Raw genomic sequence first — 27,995 nt, 5'->3', positions numbered from 1 at the left:
CCCCCAAGCTCTACAGGTTCAGTGTTTGCTCAAGGTTGTGTTTAGCAGAGCTGGAACTACACCTAAACCCCAATCCTTAGCCTTTTGCTGAGACAGCTACAAATATTTAAAAGAGATGAAAGAACATGCTTTAAAACAGCCTTTGGATGCTACTTTTTTATTACAGAGCTTATAATTGCCATTAGAATGATGGAGGCACAGTCTTAAAAGAATAGGAAACGTGAGACAACATGTTCTGAGATGCAAAGAACTGTAACAGCCCTGCATTCCAACCAGCATTCACTTCTCCATTCTTCATCCCTAAAACTGAATAACAATAGTTCTCCAGTTTAAAACATTTTGTTGGAAGTTCTAAGCAAAAAAATAAGCATAGTTTTTAATAAATAAAAGTGTTTTCTTGCTTCCATTGTGTTCTGGCAACTTCACTTTTTTCTATTGTATAAAATTTCAAGTGTTTTAAACTCTTTTAAAAGTAAGTTTGGTAAGATTCAAAGAGTAACTTTTAAAGCCTGGAGCATATGTACTTTTTTATTAAATAGAGCACAGGTGTATAAATAGCTAGACACAGAAAACAATAAAATAGACAAAGGACTAATACAATATTGTTTGTAACTGAGCGTTTCCAAGTGATAGTTCAAATTTCTGAATCCAAACTGTCTCCAACAGAAGCAACCTATTTACATATTAAAACGTTTACATTTGGGAAAACACTGAGCTCCCACACATGATTCCACTTGCGCTGTACATTCAAATGGAAAGGGATTTTGGTTCTTCAACGTAAAGCACCTTTTGTAATATTTTAATCACAAGATAAACATCCCAGAAGTCATTACCTCACCCCTGGGGAGTGCTGGACACAGAACCTGCTTTCAAAAAATCTGAGTTTATCACAGCCACCTTGCCCCCACCCCGCCTTGGGCTCGGTTATTTCCTCTCCCCAGAGTCTGATCCTCTGGCTGTCCCTACAATCTGCTCCCACATCCCTCCCAGCCAGCAGTTCCTTACTCCCTGATAATCATCCTGCACCTCTTTAAGTATCCTCGTTTGGAAAAAGAGCCTTATTTTGCTGTACCTGGATCAAACACAGAGTTTCACAGAAAATTATAAAGCCTAGAAAAAACACCTGCGTTGGGAAAAAGTTGGAGGTAAAGCTGTAAACATTCAACCTACACAGCATTTGGACAACAAAAGGTTGAAGACAAAGTGCTCTAAAAATATATCTGGAAATTGTTGAACAAGTTCTTAATGCTGCTTTATTTACTAACCAGGAATTCAACCCTGAATTACCTCCCTGTCTCCTGCAGTGGGAGGGTGATGTGGCATTTCCAAGCCATCCACTCCCCAGCCAGCACTGAAACTCCCATCTGAAGGAGTGGCTGAGACCACCCACAGCACAGACAGAAATATGTAAATACCTCCCTTACACCTGCACAACCATGCCAGGAACACAGAGAAGGAGGGTGGATAAACAAGACAGCTGAAACCTTTGCATGATTGTGAAGCACTAAAATCCATCCTCAGATCAAACAGCTCTGGGTAACAATCTGCTTTGTAAGAACAGCTCTGCTGCTGCAAACTGAGAACAAAACCTCATGGAATGGCTGTGCAGTGATAGATCTCAGCATGTAACACCACCACATATCACACACAGGTGTAATCTAATTTATAAAAATACTCTATATTCATGTAGAGATATTAAGAAGCCAAATCCTGCTACAGAACTATTTTGTTTCTTGAAGCAGCAGCACATGATACTGCTCCCCTCACTGCAATACAGGCACCCTGATTTCCTAACAACACGTCCCCCAGCTCAGCTCTTCTGTTCTCACACAACGGGATTTTTCTGGTGGTTCTCAGATAAAATGCAAGAGCTGTTTACTCAGGACTTTTTACATACACAATCTATGCCCTGACATCAGGCTTTGAGTTAAAAAGCAGAACATTGAAGAGAATCTCTTTGTCTTCACCAGAGTATTTCTCCTCTACAAGCACAACTGGTACATGTTTACATCGTGGACTGCACTTTATAATGAAATTCAACATTATTGAACCCAACAATTCCTACCAACAACTGCCTCAGCAGGGGATGGGGAGAGCAAGGCTCAGTGAGTAACAAACAGGTAACCAGCTATTGCTGATGAGCATCTCTTTCTCACTGAGGATATTTTTGATATTGATGATGTCATGATCAAGAACTGCATTTTGACATTGCAGTTCAGCAACAAATGACAACTGTCTGAATTCATGATGCCTGGATCTGCACACAACAGGTAGAGGGGGTTTGGATCAACCAATGCTGGGCCATTCCTAGAATACAGACACTTCACAAGCAAAGCCTGAACTGTAAAGACTTTACAGGCAGTCTGTGACAAACTCCCCTGGTTCATTGGAGTAGTGCAAGCAGATCCTGGTGGTGAGCACTGCTCCTTCCTAAAGCTGGACACTTTGGCTAAAACCACCTCACACTGATACTGCATTCAGGTGTTGCAGGAGTTTTTGGCTTAGGAGAGGTTGGGAATGAGCAAACCTCCCAACCCAGACAACCTTCATGAAGGCAGACACTCTCTGGGCAGGATGTGCAGAGCTCAGTGTGGGTATGGCCCCAAACCTCCCTGTCTGCTGCCACGCAGGAATCTGGATCCCATGGAGATGATCTGAAGCCTGGAGTGTGAAAAGCTGGAACCAGATGTTGACAACAAGAAAAGGCATTTGAGAGGACCCATTTCTGGCAGAAGGCAGGCTGTGGGAGTGAGAGGGTCCTGAAGTAAGGCACATCTCTCTGCGAACAGAACCTTCAGGATTTTGCAGATGCAAAGCCACAATTTTTTAACACAGTACCGAACTCCACTATAAGAGCCTGGTATAAGGCTGGGAAATCAGTTTCTGCTTCCTTAGTTTCCTTAATTGTATTTTGACAATTTGCCAAAATAAATGCTATACTGCAAGCTCCATGGAATGGGAACACAGCCCTGTTTGTGAGCATCAACAGCCCTGCACCAGATATTTTTGGTAAGTCTAGACAAGAGACCCTGGAAAGTCACTGCAAAAACTACCTCTACACTGAAGAAGAAATGCATCCAGAAGACCTCCACAAGGATCAGGACATGCACAGACCGCACGACAGCTGTTTTGGTTGTGTTTTTTGCTTCAGGATATTTTTGTTTTGCCTTAGTGGGGTGGGAGAAGCAAGTCTTTCATAAGGCTGTGTCATCATCTTCCCCAAAGCCCCCCACCAGCAGTGAGTGCTTGTCTGGCTCACTGAGCACGATGCTGTTCACGGAGCGCTTGTCAGAGAGCAGGGAGTTGATGGAGGCTCTGCTGTAGGTGATGATTCGATCCATCAGGCTCAGCTTGGGGGAGCCGGCCCCGCTCTCGTCCAGCCCCACGTGGACACTGATCTCTGACGGGCTCTTGTGCCTCAGCTGGCCACGGGCACGCAGCTCCAGCTTCTCAGAACTCGGCTTCTGGTACCTAAGGAAGGAAAAACCAAAATATATCAATACCTCTGAAGCTGAAATACACTGGAATATGAACGGATTATGCACAAGTCAGAGGCATTTATAATTTGGCCAACAAGATTTCTCACAAACACACAAAGGCCATTAAGGAAATTCCCATTCTGAACACTTCTGGTTTGTACATCTCTTCCCATTAGAAATTACATTTCTAAACACTGCTGGTCTGCTTAACACAGACTTGTGAACTGTTATTCAAAAGCTCTCACAGTCCCACATTTATTTTCTGCCACTCAAAGTAGAAGACCTGAGCTTCAAATCCACATTACAAACCACAAGACTGTTCCTACTCACATCTTTAAGAGCAAAGAAGAAAGCACAACAGAGACTGAGGAGGCAGCCATGGCTGCAGATCCCATCCAGGGCTGCAGAACCAAACCAATGGGCAGGAAGACACCTAGAAAATGACATCAGCAGTAAGTTCAGAGCAGGAACACTGCAGGAACACTATTAATATATGCATTATGCATATATTAATAGATACAATTTCACACAGACTGTCCAGTTACAGTTGTTTTTTAACTTTTTAGTAAATGGGATTTTAGTTTAAATGACCAATATTTAATACATAAGGATTTGTGGTTTATCTCAATTAGAACCTCAGTCTGAAACTCAGAGGTGGCATGTCCTGCCCACCCTGCAATAAAACTGCTTGCTCACAGGATCAGCCTCTTTCAATAAACCTTTTATCTTGAAGCTGTTCTGATGTGCTGAGCACATCCATAGTGGCCATAGTGCAGCTCACTGATGCCTTGTGCAGGCTGGCCTAGAACAGAGCTAAAGAATAAAGCAGGGATTTATTCAAAGGCCTCAATGGATCCACATTGGGCAGCACAAAAGCCCAGCCAGGGCTACACCCAAGATCAACCAAAATGGGCACAAAATGCATGACTGGTCAGAGGGTCTCTCACTTTTATAAGTTCTGCTCCATTTGCATATTGGAATTAATTGTCCAATTATAGCTTTAGGTTATGAAGTCTCATCCTGCTTGTTTTTCTCTCTTCAATTCACCCTGGTTAATGCTTTTGGGGCCTGAAATTTGTTATCAGTTGTCCTTGGTCCCCAGCTAGAGAAGGAATTGTTTTGTCTCCCTGCTCAGAACTCCACACTAAAACAGCACAGAATCTGAAAAATATAAAAGCTAATACTTAAGGCATCATCACAGATATTCCACTGCAACGTCCCCAGGCAGAGAACTCTGCCCTTACTGACAGCCAGAAATAAAGACAATGGAAATTCTCCCACTCAACAGTAAATCACTGCAATCTTCTACTCACTGAGCCCAATCCAATTAGTGTAGGCAGCACTCACACACCTGCAGCTATGGGAACTCCAATGAGATTATAAATTAGAGCAAAGACAAAGTTGATCCGGATCCTCTTCACAGTTTTTCTGGACAAATCTATGCTTGCTACCACATCCATCAGGTCATCCTGCAAGTGAAAATGTTTATTGGAGCACTCAGAGAGACAGAAGGCACACAGGTGGTGTCTTCACAGTCCTGTGATACAGCTCACTACAGAGCACTGGATGTAACAGGCTAATCACAGTGAGCCCTCTGGAGGCTGCTCTGCTCAGGCCAATCCATCACAATCCAAGTAATGTCCACAGGACAGCTCCAAACACTGACCACAGTCTGCCAGGGAGTAGCTGATGTGTAGGAAGAAGTGCCTGTGCACCCTGGGGGTGACATGGGGAGTTACCCAAATGTAATTCATGTTTCTCAAAGGACACGTCACTTTGCTTCCTTTGCCACTCTCAAACTTTAATTACCCCAAAATGTGCAGTACCCAGAAAATGTGGAAGTTTCCTTCATGGGATAATCACTGCACTGAACACAGTGAAGACAATCTCTGCTCCAGCTCTCCAGCTGATGGAGCCTGGGCACCCCTGCATCACCCAAACCATCCTGGGCCTTCTGACCCCTCCTACCAGCTCCCTTTAAATCTGATTTCTTACCCTGATGAGAACCACATCAGCTGCCTCGATGGCCACATCCGTGCCCGTGCCAATGGCAATCCCCACGCTGGCCATGGCCAGGGCTGGGGAATCATTGATCCCATCTCCAACCATGGCCACACGCTTCCCCTCGTCCTGGAGCTGCTTCACTTTGGCCACTTTGTGCGAGGGGAGGACCTCTGCAAACACTTTGGTGATGCCAACCTGAACAGAGAGAGAGAGAGAGAGAGGACACAGCTTTTCCAGCAGCTGTCAAAGCTCCTGCCTGGAATGATGTGGCCAGGAAGAGTGAAACGCATTTGAACACTCATGAGCTAAAGAGCAAACCCAGCTGACGATATGAAAACAGCTCTGAATTTGAAGCTGATGTTACTTCAAAACATTCAAAAACTTCTTGATTCTTTATTCCAATTTTTTTTAAAACTACCATCTTTCACAGCAGAGTAGCCACCAGCAATATGAACATGCCACACCACCCTTCCTGCTGAAACCAGCCCCAGGCCACCAGCCCACCTGGGAGGCGATGGACCGGGCTGTTTTGCTGTTGTCACCAGTCATGAGGACAACTTCTAACCCCATGCTCTTCAAAGTGTACACTGCCAGCTCAGCCTCTGGCTTCACAGTATCTGCAATAGCTATCAAGCCACAGAGCACTCCTGAAAACAGAAAGAAAGTGTTTGTAATGAAGATCTTTTTCAATTTAGAAAAACTAACTTCCCCCAGTAAGTCGGTTCCAGAACCAGTTCATACTGACAGTAAAAGGTGGGATGATAAGAGGTATTAAGGCAGCAAGACAGAACATGGACAGTCCAACCACAATAAAATAAAAATTCCTTTTTTCTCTCCTTTTTCCCCTTTTGCTTTCTTTGAAGTCTTTGCACTGTATTATTATGCCCAACTGTCCTGTCAGCTGAGAAGTGCAGGAAGAGCCTTTCCCATAAGAAAGTGCTGTAAAACTGATTAATTATCTCTTTTCATCCCATTACTCTGCTTCAGCTGTAGCTGCTATGACATCACTACTTATTCATCTCTATTTAAGTGACGTTTCATGTGATATTTAGTGGAAATCAAACTGAATACAGCAGCCCTGAGCTCACCATCCACAGCTGCCAGGACAGCCGTGCGGCCTCTCCGCTCGTGTTCCATCATGGCTTTGTCCACCTCATTTCTCACCACCAGGCCATTCCTTGTCATCCATTCCCTGTTCCCGATGAGAACTGAGTATTTCTGAGAGGTCACAGTAGCTGAAGGAAGAAAACACAATGTGGATAACCAGGGAGCCTCCCTGCAGCTCATCCCAGCCAGGCTCTCCAGTATGCACTGGAACAGCACTGCAGAATCCAAACAGAAATGAAGAATTCCTCAACACTTTCTGCCCTGCTATCTCTTCATGTGACCTTCACAAGAGAGACACCAACATTTCTTCAGTCCTGGGGAGTCACCCCATGTCAGAGGGCCAAAAACCACAGGTCAAAGGACAGTAAAGGACCAAGACACCTTTTCAGTGATTCTGATTTCTATGAACAGCCCAATGCACCTGAAAGACCTAACAGCGAGCTGCTCTTGAGTGAAAACTAACCAGTTATGCAAATACACATAATTTTGGCTAGCAAATAGTAACTTGGCATGAAGCACAGTAAAGCCAGAGAGAGCTGACAGACAACTCCTGTCTGATTTTCCAGTCCCATATTTAACATGCGACTTGAAATTGCATTTAACTTAAATGTTCTGAGCGATGTGTGAGCATGAAATAAACTAATGAGCAACTATTTAATATGTGCCTTGATGTCAGCCCAGTTCTCCAAGGTGGAATTAGGTGACCTCATTCCTAAGGATCCTAAAGACACAGAAGCAAAAATTGTCCATTTTATTCTCAAACCCAGAATTAACTTACTTGGCAGTTCAGCATCAATGATCAAAGCAGGCTGCACTGATTCGTCTGCATTCTCCTCAATTTTCACAAGTGTCACATTTTTAACATTGTTTTCTTCAACCATTCTGTTTTTCCTGTAGAGCAATGCTTCAATATTGGTGACTTTGCAGCTAATGCCACAGCCAGGAACTACCTGAAAATCTGTACATGTCCCAAGGGTTTCTGAGTTCAGCTCCTAGAAAAAGAGGAGAGAAACTGATGAAATTTTAAAATATATAAAAGCACAATGCAATTATAAAGCCCACAAAATTGAAGTGCAGTTGAACACAGAGGAGGAGTGCAATAATCATCAAAATCTAGATCTGAATGGTGCCTCTAATACGGTTATATGGCTCCTCAATTAAACACAGCAACTACTCAATTTGCATGAACAGTCTTGTGGCACTGAGGACGTCCTGCCAAAGGTTCTTGCCCAGGGAGAGCAGGCTGAGTGTGGGAGCCCCTCACCTTCTTGCAGTACTTTGTGATGGCTGCTCCCAGGGGGTGCTCGCTGCTGCTCTCCGCTGTCCCCACGATCGCCAGCATTTTGTGACGAGGGAGGAGGTTCCCCTCCACCAGGAACTTCACCTGCATCACCTCTGGAGTGCCGTGGGTGATGGTCCCTGTTTTGTCAAACACCACCACCTTCACCTGCAGGAAAGCAGAAAGATTTCACTCAACGAACCAAGCATGGAGGTGCAGATTCCTTGGAAAAGCACCCACTAACTCCAAACACGGAGCCACGACCCAACACGGAACACCCCGGGCTGGACAGGACCCACCAGGACATTCCATCATCTTCTCCAAAGAGAACACACCATCACCCCCAGGCTGGGCAGCCTCGGGGCAGCCCAGTGCTCACCTTGTGAGCCATCTCCAGGGGCTCCCCGCCCTTGATGAGGATGCCGTTCTGGGCGCCCACGCCGGTGCCCACCATGACGGCGGTGGGGGTGGCCAGGCCCAGGGAGCAGGGACAGGCGATGCACAGCACCGTGATGGAGGCCTGGAAGGCGAAGCGGATGATCACCTCTGCTGCTGAAATGCTCTTGTTGTAGCCCTGGGCACGGAGGGAACTCGGTCAGAGAAGAAATCAAATAGGAACAACACGTTTGGCTACACGTTGTCTTGGAGGTTGGAAACATCTGCTAATGTATCTGCTGGGTATTAATACTCAGCAAAGTATACAAAACCTAAGATGAATGATTAAATTAATGATTAATTAACCAACTTGTTCTATATGCAGTTCTATACTGCATCTACCCAGTGATAGCTGCAGCTGCCCACTGGAGCTGGGGGTGCTCCCCTGGAGAAAAGGAGACTCAGGGGTGCCCTCCTCACTCTGCACAGCTCCTGAAAGGTGCCTGTGCTCAGCTGGGGCTGGGCTCTGTCTCCAGCAGCACTGACACAGCCAGAGCACACAGCCTCCAGCTGTGCCAAGGGAAATATGGGTTGGATATTAGGAAGAAGGTTTTACAGAAAGGGTGATAAAGTTCTGGAATGGCTGCCCGGGGAGGTGCTGGAGTCCCCATCCCTGGGTGTGTTTAACAAAGCCTGGATGTGGCACTGGGGGCCAGGGTTTAGTTGAAGTGTTAGGGCATGGGTTGGACTCAGTGATCTTTAAGGTCTCTTCCAACCCAGTGATTCTGTGAATTCTGTGAATTACCCTCAACTGTTTTATTTATAGGATATTTCCCTAAACAAGACACCACATGCTACAACTCTTTAATGATGCACTGGAATAAAAGATACTCTATCAAAGATATATATAGTAAGGAGCAAAAAAAGCAGATCTGAAGATGGCTTTCCTGGAAACTGAGAAATTCTAATCAGAAAGTTTTGAAACAAGAAACCCTGTGATCTAAGCAACACTTAAGTCCAAGTTGGAATCCTGACCCTCCTCTGGAATTTGTAATGAAGATGAATTCCACTGACTGCCAAGATGAATTTACAGAGCCACATACATAACTGGAGCTTGTGACAGGAGGGACTCCTTCTTCCCACAGAGGAGGGATGGATGGTGGGAAATTTTCAATGTTTAGTATTTCTTTTAATTAACTTTTTAAAAAAATCTTAGCTTACAAGAGTTGATTAATTACTGTGGATTCTCTTCAAGTATAAATGCAGGAATTATACAATATAAAAAAATACATAATGTAAAAAATGTAATGACAAAAGCAGTAATAGTCAGCAACTGCCTGCAAGGATAATCCAGAAAGGGAACCACTGCAGTCTAATAGAATTGTAAGGCTGTTTATTAAATATTTCAGAAGGTGTTTAAAGAGATTTACTTACCAGAAAGTACTTTTCCACTATTTCAAAATCCACAAACCCAATTATAATCCAGGCAAAAAGGGTAACCACAGAGACAGCCACAATAAAAGGAACGAAGTAGCCACTAAGTTTGTCTGCAAATTGCTGGATGGGAGCCTGGGAAGGAGAAACAGCACTCAGCACCATCATTTGTGTCTGAAGGCACAGAAGAATCACAGCTGCTGCTTGCAGCACACTTGGCTTGCCACACTTCCTAATTACAGATTTACTTAATAAGAGGATGAGACTTGGCTCAGTAGACAGGATCAGAGCCCTTATTCAGCAAGATCCTTCATTATGCAGCTGCAATTCAAACCCAAGCAGTCTCAGCCACCCCTGCAGTGATTTGGTGTGCTGCTGCCTGCATGAGACAGCAAACCTCAGGTGTTAAATGGGGTGATACTCAACCTTAGAGGTCTGGGCCTCCTCCACCAGTTTAACAATCTGGGACAGAGTGGTGTCAGCTCCCACGTGCGTGGCCGAGATGAGAAGGGACCCGTTCTGATTGATGGAGCCTGCAATCACTGTGCTGCCAGGCTTCTTGGTCACAGGCATGGCCTCACCTGAGAAAAGGGCAGCAACAGACACAGCACTGCTCAAAAAGGCACCTTTGGGACAGCTGCCAACTCCCAACACGGGGGAGGACATCAGCTTCAACCTCCCCTCTGGAGATTTGTTTAAAGGAAAAGAGTTTTACATTGGAAAAAGCAAATGCTGACCTGTGATGAGAGACTCATCCACCATGGAGTGTCCCTCAATGACACGGCCATCCACTGGGAATTTGCCTCCTGGGACCACTTTGACAATGTCCCCTCGCTGAACCAGCTCCACGTCCACTTGCTCCTCACTGCAATGGTGCAAAGGTTTTAGAAGAGACTAGAATTGCAGTGACCCAAGCAAAGGAGCTGGCACTGCACACTAAGCACAACCCCACTGGCTGGCATTAGTGCATACAGAACTGATCACAAGAAAGTCATAGTGCTCTTTGAAATGGCCTATTTTATCATAATTTTATTCACTTTCCAATTAAGAAAATCCACTAATTGTCTTATCACAGAAAAAAAAAAAAACAATAAACCAGAGCAGTGTTAACTCTGCATTTTAATATTCTTATTTGCCAGCAAATCTGAAGTTATTGGTGTCATAGTTCTATAGAATAGTAAAATTTGTCTGTGAATTAAGCATAATCTGAAGTTATTTGCTTCATAGTTCTATGGAATAGTAAAATTTGTCTGTGAATTAAGCATATTAACAACAAAAAAGGAACAACAGAAAAAGCAAATGATAAAGCAAGATACCTTAACAGAACGTTATCAGGGCCCAAGGTAACAATAGTAGCTTCAGTAGCTTGTAATGAAATTAGTCTTGCCAGTGCTTCTGAGGTTTTACCCTAGAATAATAATTTTCATGTTTTTCTGACTATACTATTAAAAAAAAAGCTGGGTAAATGACAACTGCGTACGTTGCAATTTACCCTTTTAAGAAAACATTTTTTGCAAACAGTCTGATATTAAGTCCAACTTCTATTAGTTCAGTTATTAAAGATGATTTCACAACACAGAAGGTTACAAGAAGCCAGCGGAGCCGCTGCCTGGGATGTTTTCACAAGGTGTGAGGTGGCTCTCAGTGCCCTGGTTTCTGCTTCCCTCACCTTTGCCACGTGCTCCAGCCAGCGGCCCAGCGAGATGAACACGAACAGCATCGGCGGCGTGTCGAAGAACGTCACAGGGTTCACTCTGGCCCTCTCAGCCATTGCCACCAGGAGGATGATGAAGGAGTAGAGGAAGGCAATGGACGTTGCCAGCACCACGAGCACGTCCATGTTGGCTGTGTTGTGCCTCAGTGCTCGGGAGGCCTGGATGTAGAAGTGCCACCCCCCGAACACCTGCAATGGCATTTCACACGGCTCTAGCACACAGCAGCAGCTTCTCCAGTTTATTTGTGGTATTTGCCCCTTTCCCTGAACAAAATCCCTGCTCTAGCAGGGGCTGTGGTCTTCCCACAGCACTCTCAGGTATTCTCAGGCCCTCCCAGTGGGATTCAGGACCTGGCTCAGGTTGGATTCTGCATGCTGAGGATTTTAAACTTTCTATGCTGAAGGGCACAGACCCACAAGAATATTCTGTATTCGACCTGAGGCCTTGGACAAGGCTTCCAAAACTGATTCATAGCACTGGGACTACAGGTGTGTAGTTTGATTAGAAATGTGCAATATCACAGGGTGGAAAACTTAAAGTTTAAGGTTTTAGAATATAGCAATATATGCAGGGCAAGATGGAGATTTTAGGGCAGTGGCTGGTTGTTCTTCACCTTCTTCTCCATGGGTTTGGGTGGTTTTGTGTAACTGGACAGAAAATTCCACGTTGCAGACTTCAGGTGATTAGTTATTGGGTTAAACGTGAAAATAATTTTAGGTGTCATTTCTTAATTGGATAATTTAGCCTTAAAAGACCTTGTAATGGAAGACTGTTAGCCATTTTTACAAGTGCCTCGTTAGTGAGGAACTGCAGAACTCACTGCTGTGAGACTGTAAGATAGATGAGAAATAAACACCTGAGTCTGAACGTGAACTACCATCTCGAGTGCCTTGACAGAGGTAGAAAAAAGAAGCCAGGAACCAGCACACAGCAGCTCTCCACAGCCTGCCCTGCCCCTGGGGTCCCCAGCACCCATTATTTTGGCAACAGCAGAAGCACATAAGAACATCAAAAGCATTTTGCATCAGCACAATTGCATTCACTTTTCAAACTTAATTTCTTCATCGCCTTCTAATTTGAGCATTTAAGCCCAACAAAGCAGGAGCTGGCACTCACCTGTACAGGGACACAGAATAAAAATGACAGGAAATTCATGACAGACAATCCTGGTAGGAGCTGGTATTCCAGGACCATGGAGGAGTGGAGGGCCTCCATCTCCGCACTGCTCACGTTGTGATGCGCGTGAGCGTGCGAGAGCTGGCTGTCCATCACCATCATGTAAATCATCAGCCCCATCACAGGGATACAGAAAACCAGGCTCACCACAAAAGACCTTTTCCACCTCAGATTTAAAAAGGGAGAAAGAAAAAAAAAAGGAAAAAAACACTTGTATTGCAGTCATGTGCTGGAGAATATTTTAAGTAGCAAGTCTGCACAGTCACAGAAAAAAATCATAGATTGATGGTTGAGTAACAAAGAAGAATCATGTTTATGGACTCTTAGTATGTTCAGGAATACTTACTGCCTGATTTCCTGCTTGTGATCCAGATGACTGGCAGATCTATCCTTTTTGACTAAGGAAGTAGTAAAACCTAAATCCTAAGGGAAAAAAAGCACAATAATAAAAAAAGAGAACAGTCTGTTCTAAAATGCACGTTGTGCTCAGTTACTGGCAAATTACTGATGGTGCCAGTCTTATCTTTGATTAACTTTATTACCATTTCTGGTATAAAATGCTATTATTGTTTAGTTCCTGTTGTCTGTTACTATTGTTTAGTTACTTTTCAAGAAGAGAAAAGCAATCTGATGTAGAAATTAACCTTTGTGGAACAAAATACTATTCCAAAATGTGGCTTCCAAAATGGTTGTTCTTAAAGCACAGAAATTGAGAAACTGAAGGAGAACGCTGAGAAACTTATTTCACATCTCACCTGCAACAGTACCTTATTTTTAAATAAATGTTCTTGATTTTTCTACAACCCTATAGCTGGTATCTCAAAGTCTACCATGACCTGGTTTTCACAGTATTTATTATCAAAAACATAGGCAAACTTGTAACAGAGCATTTTTAAGCTAGAACACACAAATTAGCTGCTGAAACCTGCACTAAGATGACAGAAGATGGAAGGAGAGAGATCTATTTTTTTTGCTTTAACAGCCTTTCCTTCTATTTCTGGGGTGTGTAACTCTTCCAAGGACACTAGATATTTTAGGAGACTTGGTGCCTACATGAAACTCACCTTTATCACTTGTATGACATCTCGAGGACCAATGGCCTCTGGGTCATATTTGATGTGGGCTTTGTTGGTCGCAAGAGCTACGGAGCAGTACAAGACACCATTGGTCTTCATGAGGGTGGATTCTATCTTGTGCACACAGGAGGCACAGGTCATCCCTCTCACCTGGAAAAGAAAGGTTCCTTTCTGTTGGCAAAGCACAGGTTACCTGACAAAAGCACCTTAACAAGTAAGAAAAGCACTTGTGACTATGCTGCATTATTTATTGCTTTGATCTGGGGTGTGAGCACTGTAGAATCAAAAAACAGTTTGGGCTGGAAAGGACCTTAAAGACCATCCAGCTCCAACCCCTGCCTTGGGCAGGGATGCCTCCCACAGGATAATGTTGCTCAGGGTTCCCTCCAACCCTTTTAGGGGAAGCACAGCACAGGAACAAAGTTATTAAGCCCTGCTAAAGCTCTGTGGGATGTTCAGTCTCAGAGCTGGGGGACACTGAGCTACACTCAGCTTCAAAAAGTAAAACAACAACAAAAAACCAAACAAACAAACAACAAAAAAAAGTAAATTCTAGCAACAGGAAGAACAAACAGAAAAATACAGGAATATTTTTCTGCATTTTCACTCTAGCAACAAAAAAAAGTAAATTCTAGCAACAGGAAGAACAAACAAAAAAATACATTTTCTGCATTTTCACTCTATTAGTAGTAAGCAAGCACAGTTTGCAGGACAGATAAAATCTGTGATGCACACCTGATGTACCATTATATTTAATTTTTTATAAATTAACCTCTATTACACTATTAATCTCTAGTCAGTGGGCACTAACACAGGCACATCCAACAGCTAAAAGCAATAAAAGCTGAAGATGGCTGGGTTTAATGATCAGCTTACAACAAGTTCCAGAATGCCATCTCCTTCCCCACAGCTTTCCATCACGGTGGCTCCGAAGCCCAGCTCCCGGATGAGCTCTGCAATGGCTGCAGGGTGAATGACAGCAGGGTTGTACCTCACTTCTGCCTTCCCTGCCATCAGGGCAACAAGGATCGAGTGGATTCCTAGGAAATAAAGTGTGTGAGTGGCAGATCAGGCTTAGGAAGCATCCTGCATTTATTGTAACGTGAGGGCACGAAACAATTGATTGAAATTGGGAAAGCTTCCGTGTCATATATAAAGAGAAACATCTCGTGTTTGGAAGCTACACCAGCGCCTCAGTGCAGGTGTGACAGATGAAAGCATCACCCCGCATGAGCAGCATGCCTGTAACAGTCTAATTACAAACATTCTGTCCATGCTACACAATACAATATCTATTTTTCCTTAAAAGAAGTTCTTCTGAACCACAGTGCTCCATATTTCTCTGATCTGCATTTACCATTTCTGGAAGCCTTTTTTAAGAAGAACCTGTATGAGAAAGGGCAGATCTAACAGTGCAATCCTACTGGGCACTGAGAGGATTTAGATCCATCCATTTTCTAGGATGAAAAAAATTAAAATCCAGGCTGACTTGAAACCCATCCATCTTCATTATGATAATTAAACACAGTCTGCATTAATGACTCTGTTACATCACAGTCATGCGGCCATTTATTCCTGCAAATATAATCACAGACACCAGTGCCCTGACTCGCAGAGCTAAAATTAACCTGTGTCCCTTTAATCCACTCACACTGTCCCTTCTCACAGCTCCCTAAAGCTCACATCTGCTTCTGCCTTTCAGCTGCACACCTGGGAACCTCCCTCCAGGAGGAAAGAGCTGTTCTTCCTTCAAAAGGATTCCCTGTTTAATCCAAATATTCTCTGGAGCGCTCAACTGCTGCTTTTGCAACAGCAGAGTCTGGGCAGCACGTCCACAATGCAGCAAGGATGTCCCTGCTCCCAGCCTATGGGCCAGAGGTGAGGAGGAACACCTGTCCTGACAACCCATCCCTTAAAAACACTGCATAAGCCAGAAGGATTCTCCAAACAAATGCTTGGAAATGTAACAGACTGTGCTGACAGACATCTCACCGTCCTCCCTTCTCAGATTCCTCTCGATGTTGGCCACGCACGAGGCGCACGTCATTCCTGTGACCTGCACGTAGCACTTGGAGATGGTCTTGCTCTCCTGCCTGCCCAGCTGGGCTGGTGGCACTTTGGAGGGTGGCTCAGGCTTGTGAGAGTCCAGCTGTGCTTCAGGGCAGGGCTGAGCTTTGGCCACAGGGAGCTCTGCCTTTGCTGCAAAGGAGACAGCAGTTTGTGACAGTGTGAACAGCCAGAGCAGGGAGGGATGAGCTGCTGAGACACTGCTGTTCACTGGGACTGAAAATGAAACTGTGATTGTACACACCTTGTCAGTCTGACCCACCCACTCCTCTGGAGTTCAGAGTCAGCAAAAGAAAACAAGACAAAGGTGGGCCACCGATCAACTTACTGGTTTGTTACGACTTTGCTCATCTGTTACTACTTTCCTCATTGTCTTTGTTCTGTTGCACACCCTTTGTCCTCTCCTGTAGCTGGAAGCAAAACCTCTGCGTTGCAACCTTAGTTTCACACACAGTTTCACTGACTTTACCTGGAGCACAAAGCTGAACTTGTAAGCAAGTGCATGTTTCATAAGCAAAACCGATGTTTTTAACCTTAGAGAGGGGCTCTGGAACTACAGGCTCCTTACAGCAATTCAGGGGATGCTCTGTTTGCAGGAACAGGGTGAAAAGGATTAAATGTGAGCACCCAACCACTTCTGCAGCTATTGACATAAAAGAGCATTTATCTGACATATTTCTATTTCTAGACACCTCAAACATTTGAATCAATCTGATGTATTAAAGGATGTGTACATTATCTTTAATGATCTCATCTGCAGTGAAGATATAAAGCTTCTCTTGGCAAGCACAAAGTGTATGTCAGCTGCTAAATTTCATCTTGGGTTGTACCAAATCTAAACATAACTGCATAATCCTTATAAATTTAAGTTTCACATGTCATTACCTGGAAAGGATGCATCAAATCCCATATCCTCTATTGAGGACCTCAAGTCTTCTGGGCTTGTTTGCAGTGGGTCATATTCTATAGTTCCAGTTCCATTTGGGAGAGAGACAAGAACAGATTTCACACCTGCCTTCTGGGACAGCACTCCCTCGATGGACTGCACACAGGAGTTGCAAGTCATGCCCTCAATATTGATCACAACAACTTGAGTGAGGGGCTGGCTGGGATCCTTGGAAGCAGGGTGAGATTTCAGTGGAGATGCCAGTGTGGGGAAAAGTGCCAGGTTCTCATGCTCCTCAGGAAGGCTGACTCTGAACCTCTCTGGAGACACATTCTCCACAGCTTTCCTCAGCTTCTCTATGCTAATTAAGCTTGGGTTGTAGTTTATAGCAGCAGATTTGTTCTCTAAAGAAACCACAACGCTCGCCACCGCCGGCAGCTCCGACACGGTGCTCTGGATGTTGAGGACACAGGAATTGCAGTGCATCCCCTCAACTCTGAACACAACTGTCTTTGTGCCAGTCCCACTGGGGTTTTCTCTCTGTGATGCCTCAGAGCTCTTGGGCTGAGCATTCCTCAGCCTCTCCAGGTCAATCCCACTGAGCTTCAGGGGTCTAGGCTGCTTTTTGAAGGCTGCTGTGAAACCCGCTGCTTCAATCTGCTGTTTTATTTCTTCTGCTGTGATTAGAGGAGGCTGGTAGACAACAACAGCTTCCTTATTGTCCAGGGACACTGGAAATTAATCAATAAAATAAGTGTGTGTCACTGCCCTACGCATAATAACCACATCACAGGATCTTGTCAAAGCTTTTCAGCAACACTTTAAATGGCCAGAAATGTAACTGCAACAGAAAGGAGATTTCATTGATTTCATTGGTCAAACAACTTAGTTCTTTAACCAGTTTTTGTCTAATACTACAACAATTTTCAACTCCTCCTCAAATTTTTTCTCTTTCCTCAGGATTTTCATAAATGGCATCACTACTTCTTACTGAATTTATCCTTGTTTTGGGGTCTGTGGCAATACACTTATCCCAAAGCTAACTATATCAATAAGCTGGTATTGCCTTTTAGGTTTTTAATATGAACTATTATTAATTACAATTTTAAAAAGGCATCTGTTATTAGAGATTTCTATAACTGGTAATAAAATTATGGAACACAACTACTCCAGGTTGCCTACCAATGCAAAACAACCACTGAACACCATCATCCATGTAAGAGCCAGATCCTTCTCACAATGTAGGCTCCTTTCTTCATTTCTAGTCCACACTAAAAACATAATTAAATACCCAGTCCCACAAAGAGTCACTGCCACACTCAGCTATCTCATCTCAAACCTCCAATGCCATCAGAGGACAAACAGCACGGCCAACCTCAATTTACATAAAAACTCACTAAGGTTGTACCTCTCATCTGTTGAACTCCTTGCAATTTGCCAGCTTAGATTTCCATAAAAACAAACTAAGGTTTTACCTCTAATCCTCTGAACTCCCTGCAGTTTGCCAAGCTTCCCCTCGATGGTGCTGGTGCAGGAGTGACAGGTCATGCCATTGACCTTCAGGCGCAGCACAGCGCTGCTTGCCTGGGACCAGCTGGAATCGTCCCACGTTCCAGGTGTCACCTCTGGCAGAGAGATGCTCAAATCTGCTCCTGGCACCATCTGGGTAATGTGCCTGCCATTGGTGATGGAAGGGATGAACGTCACCACTGCAGTTCTTTGGTCAGAGGACACTTTCACATCCACGATCCCTTTGTTGCTCAGCAGCGTGGCACAGATCTGCCTGGGCGTTAGGGCTGACTGGGCAGGCAGGGTGAGGAAAATTGTGTCAGGTAGAACAGGTTGTGGGGTTGAATCAGCCAGGGTAGCATCAAATCCCATGTCACAGATGGCTTCCTGCAGAGTCACTGGGGTTTGCAGCTTGGAGTCGTAGATGACGACGGCATTCTTGTCCTCCAGAGAGACCTCGAGGGGATAAACAAAGCAACTGAGCAACCTGCACCACAGAGCTGGGAGCTGACACTGCACCAGACTGGAAACTGCTTTGACTTGCAAAGATTAGCAATACTCCTCCAGTACAGCTTTCACTATTCACCTCAAAGAGCAAAGGCACACTGAGTGACTCCTGCTCTCCTCTGCGACCACAGGGCTGGAGAGAACAGATCCCAGCTCCAGGATCCAGAGTCTGTCTGGTGGAGAGAACAGATCCCAGCTACAGGATCCAGAGTCTGTCTGGTGGAGAGAACAGATCCCAGCCCCAGCATCCTTTACCAGTCTGTCTGGTGGAGAGAACAGATCCCAGCCCCAGCATCCTTTACCAGTCTGTCTGGTGGAGAGAACAGATGCCAGCCCCATTCCCAGCTCCAGCATCCTTTACCAATCTGTCTGGCCACTTCTACTTGCAACACCCAGACAGCACCAACGCTAATGAAACTTCCAGAGCCAAATTCACTTCAATTAAGATGATTAACCCAATTCAACCCCTGGAGCAAAACAGCCCACAGAAGAAATTCGAATCAGTTAGCAGAAGTTCTAATGCAGTTAGGAGTAACTGCCCCCAGGCTACAAGGAGGGAAGAAAAAACACTCTCTGAAAAAACCCACAGCTTTAAGCAGCAGTGAAAGGAGCCCAGCATTTCCAGGCAATGGAGGCACAGGCTGGTAACCTGCTGTGAGCAAAAACCTGCATTAGACTTCACCAAAACTCACTTTAGACACCTGATATGTGACAAACATTAAAGAAGCTGGATTTCCTCTCTTTGTACATTTTGGTGATCCAGAGACATCCTCATTTGGTAATAACCTTTCCCATCTGATGATACACATGGCCTCAATTTAATTTGCTCCCAACAGAGGATATATCAAACACAATAACTGCAGTTTCCAAAAAGAAAAAGCAATGCCTGCCAGAGGCCCAACACATTACCAATTCAATTCTATCTTTCCTCTGGGCAAAGGTACAACCTAAAGACCACAGCCATGATTAAATTATATCAGTTAAATCATTTTAAGAACCACCTTTCCCCATTTCTGTCCCAATTATAGGCCTTAGCAGAATTAGCAACATGGACATTTAAGGGTTTAATTGCAGAATAACCTAAAAGCAGCTGTTTGTCTGTATTAGTCATCTAACATTCATGTCCCTTGCTGACCTAATTCATAATCACTACACAAATCCCTGTTTTATATTCCCAGAGAATTTTCTGAATCAACTGATCTGCCTAGACTGAAGCTCTGATGCTGTAAAAAGGATAATTACTAAATATAACCTCTTAAAGTTTCTTAAGAGTCCTGCTCTACTCAGACTAAGGTTTTGCAATGTATCTTTTGAAATAGCATTCAGCTTTAGGATAAGGTATTTACCTAAAAACCTAAACACAAAAACTTTAATATTGTCCTTTTAAAAACCTACTTCATTCCTTTTGTAAGAGGCACTGACAATGCACCTTGTACAAATCTCCTTATCCAATCCAAAGTCCCCTGTGTATTCTCAGAAATCACCTGAGAAAACACAAGGCTGACAAAATGGCTAGAATAAGGAGAAAGAGAAGATTCTGAAATCAGATTGTTTGGGGGTATAATTTTCCAGGCTGCTTTTAGCCCTATCTGGGTTCATGCTTGCAGACACCCAGTGATTTATCTGGCCGTGCACAGGGGGCTGTTCAGAGCTGTCACAGCACAAACTCACATTAAAGCTCCTCTCCAGCTGAAGGAAGATGAAAAAATTATCTGTCTTGTAAATTTTGCTGCTTTTTACCAAAATTTCTGTACACAAACACCTATTTCAGGCCACAGGGAATTGCTCTGAGCTGTGCAGCACCTACTCTGCAGGGGAAGTACACAGCAATGGGTCCTGCAAAACCAGCTCCAGACAATGATCACACAAACCCCAAATTAAAAATGTGCCCAGCTCTGTGTGCCCTAAGACATCCCCACAAAACAGGTGTTAACTGTTGATAAAACCAGGAAGATATTATTTTCTTTGGAGTAAAGTCAACTACTACAGAATGTAAGAGGATGTTTTCAGAACACAGATACTAAATAAATAAACTTCTCAATTTTCTCTGGTTAGAACTGTTCTTTCTACCACAGGCTGGGTTACAAAATTCATAGGGGTCTGCCAGCTTTTTAATTACTTCCATTATTAAAACTACTGTAAAACTATGTATTCTGCAAGGATGATCAGCTCACCCTGGAATATTCTACAGTCCAATATTTTGCCCATGACAGAAGAAAGATTAACAATGTTGCTGTCTGCTCTGAGCTAAGAAAAGTTAAAACTAAGTCAGGCAAAGAAAGCCTGAATTAGGACAAACCCCGTTCTTGCTTTTTTTTTCCCCCCATTACTTCACAATACTGAGTTAATTGTAAAGCAGACAATCAATTAAGAGCAACAATGACTTAACTCCCTCTGCAGTGAAGCCAGCACCTGTTTTTCTTTTATTTACCGGAAATACACCAATGCACCTCCAACGTCAGAATAAACTCTCCCTATGTTATTTTCCTCTCTCAGAGCACAATTCCTCATGGTTTCTCATCCAAGCCTTTGCTAGAAGCAGTGCTGGAGTCACTTACTTTAATGCTGTGGATGCCATTCATCCTGCCAAGGTGCTGCTCGATGCTCTGCACACAGGAGCTGCAGGTCATCCCCTCCACGCCGATGGCCACGCGCTTCGCCTCCATGGTGGGTTCTACTCAGGTCTGCTCATTGCTGCTGCCTAAAACCAACCAGGACATTAGCTCCTAGAGAATGTCACAGATTGAAATAATACAGGGATGCAGTGCAAGGAGTCCCCGTGCCAGGGGTTGGGATGAGAGGAGCTTCCAGGTCCCTTCCAACCCAAACCATTCTGGGATTCTAGGGCTTAACAGAGGAATTCCTTCACCACTTGGAACTCTGGTAGATGTCAGAACCTGAGCAGGTATCAACAGAATGGAAAACTCCACATATTTATTCCCATGAATTCTCAAAACAGGAAAGAGTTCAGATATCTATTATTCAATTTGGGTTGCACAGGAGATCATTTAATTACATGCTGCAAGCTGTGGCTCACTGGTGTGAGATATTAAATTATAGAGGGAAGCAGGAGAGAGAGAGGGACAGCAGCTCCTGGAATGCTGAAACAAGGAGATGGCACATCAACTGGTAACTCTGCTTTTCCACATCTCTCTCTCATATATTGCCCCCTGTTTGGAAAAACAAGTGACACTGAAGTTAGCCCAGGCAGCAAATCAAGCTGTTTGCCACACCTCATTTAGAAAGGTCCCATTTCTCCTTCTCTGAAGAGTTAAATTACTATTTTTGCTCATAAAAACAAGCCCAGGAAAAAAAATTACTGAACCTAAATGAAATTTGTAGAAATAACAGTTAATGGAAAGGACTTCTTTTGCCCAATGCATAAACTGTTAACTGACTGAGGGGGAAAGAGTGGGCAATAAGAAAATCTCCAGATTTTTATATGTTGAAAAAAGTAATGCAAGGTTTTATTGACAGAGTTCAGTGACCAGGGAAATGATCACAGTTAATGTTTGGCAGCAATGGAAGCAGCAGTAAAATCTGATGAGTAACTGAGGAGCTGAAGTGAAGCACAAGCTGAACTTGTTTTCTTTCCCTGAGGACTTATCTTGGAAAACTCAATTGATGTTTAGTAAAATAAATTTTTCCTGCTCCACGGTGACATTTCCAGGCTGCTCCCCGTTACAGAAGGCCTGAAGGGTTCTGCTTTCACTTTGAGACGTGCCACAAACCACGTAAGAATACAAGGAAGTTTCATCATTGAAACCGGTTTACCTCCCTGATGCACAGAAACTAAATGTTGAACTTAATTAACAGGCAGTGAAAGAAGTATAAAACTGGGAATGCTGACTTTTCCAATAGATTAAATACATTTCATCCCTGCTAAGAACAGAAAAAGACAACTCTCCCTGAGGAGTTATTACAGATCTCACCTCTCCCCTGCTCTTGCAGGAGCTATTGGAAACACTCAATATTTGTGTGTGAATACCCACACGTTACAGAAATGCACAACTGTTACAAGAATTATCAACCAACAAGAAAGTGTATTTTAAGCAAATTTCATACAGCAGCTCCTTTCTCAGGCTGATCTGCACACTCAGAGCTACAAAACACTTGAAAAACCACTGAGTTACCTAAGAAAACACTGGCTGTCCTGCCATCCCATTGGAATGTGATCCTCCGTGCCCAGCTGGTCCCCAAGGAATGCCCAGGGCACACCCAGCAAACAAGGACAGCACTGTAACCCACAGTCAGGGACACAGCAATAGTCCCACAGCCCGAAACACAAACCAAGCTGCAAAAAGCAACTGACTTGTAGAGAACTTTGTGAGCACAGCCAGGCACGTGGGGCTAAAATCAGACATCGCGACAGAACCAATCTGCCCTCCAGTAAGTGTGGAGATGTGAATTTAAAACATTTCAGGTACTACACCAACTTGAACACCTGTAACTGTACTTTGAAAACAAAAATAAAGTAAGGGCACACTCTGGCTGTGAGCTGCTGTCTGAAAGAATCAAAGGATGGCGAGATGCTGCCTTGGAGGAGAGCTGGGGCACAGCTGTGAGCCAGGGAAAGCCTGCTGAGCTCCTGCCCGCCCTCCTGGGCTTGGGTTTAAGAGACTCAACTGCAGGTGCAATAACATCCATTTTTACAAAACCAGGATCCAATGTTAAAGGCTCTCTGTCAAACAAACAGCCACACTCACAGTACACTGAATTAGCACTGATTACAGTAACCAGCAGCACCGCTACCAAATGCCCACCAACGCATTCAAAACCCAACTGTTTAAATATGTAAAAATAACATTAAACTTCTGTTCATATCTATTATTATTACAGTTTGTATGGACAAAGTGTTTCCTCCATTTTCTCACTCTGTTTCCTTGCCCTTCCGCTGTTCATTTACCAACACAGCAGGGAAAACCCTTTCCTGCAAGAGGCTGAAATTAAAACAAAAACCATATAGGCATAAGAAAAAAAAAAAATTAATACTTCCTTTTTTACCCCTCAAGGCCCCAAAGTACTAGGACTGAAACCAGAACTTCCATCACTAGAATTGATCTGTTGGACCAAACTGGCTCTTTGTTTTGTCCTCTGACCTTCCTTTGAGAGGGACCCAGATCTCTCTGACATGAGCATCACCCACAGCTCCCTGCTGCTGGGGAAGACAGCCAGTGTGGATTTTTATTTGCTTTGTTGCAGGTTGCTAACAGTTTTTATACTAATTTTAAAAACAAGTTCTCTAAAAGATGAGACATGTCCAAATCTAATGGCCTCTTCAATCAGTCACATTATTATGAACACTGCATTGTTAATGAGCTGTTTCTCAATCTCTGTTTTCTGTATAGCCTTGCTGAAATTTCTAAAAGCCAAACTGTCTGGATTTCGAATGCTCCTGAAGCTTCAAAGAGATCTTATTCTCAGAATGGAATATAAGGTTATAGACAGTGACTCTAAATAGACAAATCCTCTTTTCCTCCTCTTGCAAAATTCCCAGCAGAAGCAGTTAAACCTAAATTTCATCTCAGGCTGTATTCTACCTTGTCTTATTAATTTCATTTCTGATGCTCTGCCTCCCTTACAAGTGCTTCAGGGTACAAAGAATTTGTCAGAAACTTGAATGAAATGTTTGTTATATTTCCTCCTGAAGTCCATGACTAAGCAGACTGAAAACACCTGTTACACCAATGAATTAAGACTAGATGCACACAAAAGGTAGACGAATATTAACAATTTAATCCCAGTTCTCCTCACTTGGGTCAACATTTTCCCAAGAAATGACTTAGAAGTCAAAATATCTGCAGCAATCCATATATTCCACATCAATGGCTTTTGCAAGTTAGCATGAACACATCCTTTTAATTATAATTTATTTTCTTACAGAGAAAAGACTTGAAGCTGAAGTCCTGAAAAGACCTGAGATGCTAAGTTACAGGTTACACAGGTTTTAAAGAAAAAATAATGCTTTTATTCTTATCCAATTGCTCCATCTATAAAACACCTTTACCATCAATTAGTAAAGAATTTAATGATTTGACAGCACAAAGAAATGGCAGTTCCCTTTAGGAGTTGCCAGCTCTGTGTTTAGTTCCATTTTCTTCAAGGAAGTCAGTTAGTGCTTCTGAGAAGTAAATGAAGCAATAAAAAGAGGTGATTTCTACTTCCAAGAGAAATTTCTCCCTATGGAAAGGAAAATTCAATAGTGATCATGCACAAGGTAACTGAGACACTCATTCATCTCTGTAAACAGTTTTTTGATGGGCTAACACCAGTCACCAAGTAAAATATCTGAAGAAATAAAGCTCAATGAGGTTATAGAATTCATAAACCCACACTATCAAAAAAAAAAAAAAAAAAAAAAAGAAAAAAAAATGAGCAATGCAAAGAGGAAGTTACAACACCAGCAAAAACTGAAGAGTCCCATTTAACCCTGAAAAGGCACCTTGGTGCTTCTAATATCTGAGCACACCCAGGCATCCCCGAGCAGCAGAGCTCTGTGCCCCACAGACACACTCTGGGCCAGTTTTGGGACTAGCAGGGGAACAACCAGGGATGACAGATGCTTCTGGTTACCTGCACAGTTCCAGTTTTCACCAGTTTATAATTCCTTGCATTTAAAGCTGCTGAAGTTAAAAGAGGTCACAGCTTGGCAAATACCACACAAATGCCAGCAACAGAATCTCACAAGTTTAATTACAGCCTTCGGATTTTATTAAATTTCTAAATGGCCAAGTGCAACTTGGCTTCTTTATTTATGGCAGCAGAAAGCTAAATCACTTTTTACATTAAATGGAAAAAAGGTGCCTGTCCCTCAGTGTCTGCAGGGACCTATGGAAAAGAGCAAAGGGCAGAAGAGGAAAAAGCTGCATCATCTCACCCTTGGGCTTGAAAAGTGCTACAGGAGATGGGTCCAACAGGGAAGAAGGAGGTTTTATAGGGTTCACGGGCAAACAGAGCCACTGGAAAGTGTGACTAGGTAGGAGATATGTGTGATAGGCCCATGGGTAGATGAGGCTTAATCATTGAGAGAGAAACTGTGCATCTGCAATAAATGTCACAGCTACGTGACACTTTAAATAGGTTGTAATTCATGTTGCTCAAGACTTTAACAAGCCTTGCTTGGTCAGCGGAGCGTGGAAATTGCTCTCAGGGAATTTATTTCTGTACCAACTGCATAGGGAAAAAAATAAAAGCATGTCTTGCAAACATTCTGCTTCACTTCCAAGGAGTTTTACAGTACTTGAGACAAATTCTTAGCAAATCCTTTAACTCGTTCTTGGCTTTCCACAACCTCCTGAAGTCAGATTTTTGGAGAACAAGAATGTTTCCTTGGAAGAACCATAGGAAACATTATGAGCAGAATATAATTTACAACCCCTTGTTATGTAAGCATACCAAGGTCAATGGGGGCTCTTCAATCTTAAGCTTAGTCTCAAAGTACTCAGCAGAACAAGGTGGAATGCATTACACAGTAAAAATAATTCTTATTTTTAAGTAAGACAGCAAACGACACATGATGTTAGCTTTTGCTTCCCTGCTTGGCCACCTGGGAAGGAAAAAAAGCTTCAGGTCTTTTCTCTACTAAGAAAATACATTACAATTATTAATTCCTAATCAAACTGTGTTTGTGCTCACACAGGGCATTCTCACACACACGAAGTCCCACACTACCAAATCCCTGCCTATTTACATCCACACAATTCAACAAGTGTTTAAGTACAGAACTCAACCTTTGCTGACTGCATGAAAGATTTTAAGATTACTTTTAACTTTACACTACTTACATACAATTTCCAGAACATAAACACAGGGAGGCAATAGTTAAGTTGTGTTGTTCTTGCTCATTTTTGCGAGATTTCACCCCAAAGCATCATCAACAACTATTTGCCCTTTTCCAGAATATCCACACTATGCTTCTAATTAGAAAAAGGTGCTTGTGCACAGAGTGCTGCCATCATAATTTGGCAAAAGGTGACACCAGAATAAAGACTAAGTAAGGAGTTTCAGAGGAGCAGCTCCGAATTGGAACAGCAGCTCAGTGACTCACGCGCCCCGAGACTTTCCCTGGCACTGACAGGAGCAGCACAGGGACTTTTCCAAGCGAGCGCACACTTCCTGCGGGCCAAGACCCGCACCGAGCACAGCCCCGGGAGCGGAGCCGGGCTCCGGCCCGCTGCCCCCGGGAAGCGGCTGGGCAGGAGCCGCCGCGCGGGCCCCGGGGCTGCACACGAGATGCCGCCGAGGCGCTCCGGGGTGAAGCCCCGGGACACCCCCGTCCCCGCCGGGCTGGGGTACCCTCGCACACCGGACGGCGCCTCCGGGGGGCTGGACAGAGCCGGGCCGAGCCGGGCGGGTTCCGGGGCCCGGACGCTCCCGTCCCGTGCGGGGCACGCAGCCCGGCACCGCCGGGGACACGGCGACAGCGGCCCGGGGACAGCCCCGGAGCACGGGGGAAAGCGGGAGACCCCAGGCGGGTCCGCACGCACCTGAGGCCGCGGGAGCGCCCCCGGAGGGAAGCGGGAACCCCGCGAGGGTCCGCGCTGCCGGGGACAGCCCCGGAGATCGGGGGAGCGGCAGCTCCGAGCCGATGGAGGGAAACAACTAAGGCGGGGCCCCGAGAAGCGTCCGCACCGACGGAGGGAAACAACGAAGGCGGGGTCCCGAGGCGGGCCCGCGCCGCCGGAGGGAGGGGAGCCCCGAGCGGGGCCCGACTCACCGAGACCGCGGGCTCCGAGCGCCGCTCCCGGCCCGGCACCGCCGGGCTCTTCCCCCGCCGCGCCACGTGACCACCCGCTCGGCCCCGCCCGCGGGCACGTGACGCGGGCGGGCACGTGACGGCGGCGGGAAAGGCGGGGCCGCAGCCGCGCTCGCTGTCACTGTCACTGTCCCGCCACAGGAGCCCGCCCGCCGCAGGGACCGCGGCTCGGCCCAGCCGCTCCCAGCCCCGCCATGCCGGGATCCCTGAGCATCAAACGCCAGCGTGAGCCCCTAACTGCTCTTTTCCCACCTCATTTCTCTGGTTACTTCTACCGCAAACAGAAGTTACATGCAGAGACAGGGTTGGAACCACCCCAAATCCGGGTACCTCCCACCCCAAATCGTTCTGGGATTCCCCAGGAGTAAAATAGCAAAGTCCCATTGATCCTGGGATACTGACTGCTCCTGTGGAGCCTCTCCAACTCAAAACTGAATTTAATTTCTTCACAACTCTCAGGGGTCACGGGAGAAGCAGCCTACTAGCAATGGGATTCAAGCCATAAAAATCCTTATGTGAAAGAAAAAAAGGGATTTCAACTTTGTCATTAAAAGTCAGATGTAAAGGGATGTTCACTCTGCAGTGGGAATGCAGTGAGGTTGATTCACACACACACCTGGCTAAAT

General features: G+C 44.6%; 1 protein-coding gene across 3 annotated transcripts; it reads right to left on the bottom strand.

Moving 5' to 3' along the window:
- Positions 1–9: 9 nt before the first annotated feature.
- Positions 10–27,995, bottom strand: ATP7A (ATPase copper transporting alpha). Of its 3 annotated transcripts, none has more exons than XM_041424418.1 (23): positions 27,101–27,324; positions 21,173–21,315; positions 18,074–18,563; positions 16,598–17,329; positions 15,638–15,844; positions 14,522–14,685; positions 13,634–13,795; positions 12,916–12,992; positions 12,510–12,735; positions 11,348–11,581; positions 10,995–11,086; positions 10,416–10,543; positions 10,105–10,259; positions 9,679–9,813; positions 8,249–8,443; positions 7,855–8,037; positions 7,369–7,582; positions 6,572–6,718; positions 5,988–6,130; positions 5,475–5,678; positions 4,831–4,948; positions 3,810–3,912; positions 10–3,471 (listed from the first exon to the last, which is right to left on the bottom strand). In XM_041424418.1, the coding sequence occupies exons 2-23, from the start codon at positions 21,278–21,280 to the stop codon at positions 3,195–3,197; spliced, it is 4,494 nt and encodes a 1,497-aa protein (XP_041280352.1). In that variant the 5' UTR covers positions 21,281–21,315; positions 27,101–27,324; the 3' UTR covers positions 10–3,194. The 3 variants fall into 3 exon arrangements, with proteins under 3 accessions (XP_041280352.1, XP_041280351.1, XP_041280353.1); XM_041424417.1 differs by lacking the exon at positions 27,101–27,324 and adding an exon at positions 27,331–27,995 and having other exon boundaries at positions 11–3,471; XM_041424419.1 differs by lacking the exons at positions 10–3,471; positions 27,101–27,324 and adding an exon at positions 27,331–27,995 and having other exon boundaries at positions 3,815–3,912; positions 4,793–4,948.

The sequence above is a fragment of the Onychostruthus taczanowskii genome, unplaced genomic scaffold (assembly GCF_017590055.1).
Source record: "Onychostruthus taczanowskii isolate IOZ18803 unplaced genomic scaffold, ASM1759005v1 scaffold81, whole genome shotgun sequence".
In the NCBI taxonomy this organism is placed as follows: Eukaryota; Metazoa; Chordata; class Aves; order Passeriformes; family Passeridae; genus Onychostruthus; species Onychostruthus taczanowskii.
Note: the sequence above shows the minus strand (reverse complement) of the source record. Positions and strands in the feature narration are given on the sequence as shown.

Coding starts and splice junctions, on each gene's coding strand:
- ATP7A (XM_041424417.1), bottom strand. CDS start 21,280: ATGGAGGCGAAGCGCGTGGCCATCGGCGTGGAGGGGATGACCTGCAGC. Junction 17,330..18,073: donor GGGAGTTCAGAGGATTAGAG/GTAAAACCTTAG, acceptor ATTAATTTCCAG/TGTCCCTGGACAATAAGGAA. Junction 12,993..13,633: donor ATGTCATACAAGTGATAAAG/GTGAGTTTCATG, acceptor TTTTTCCCTTAG/GATTTAGGTTTTACTACTTC.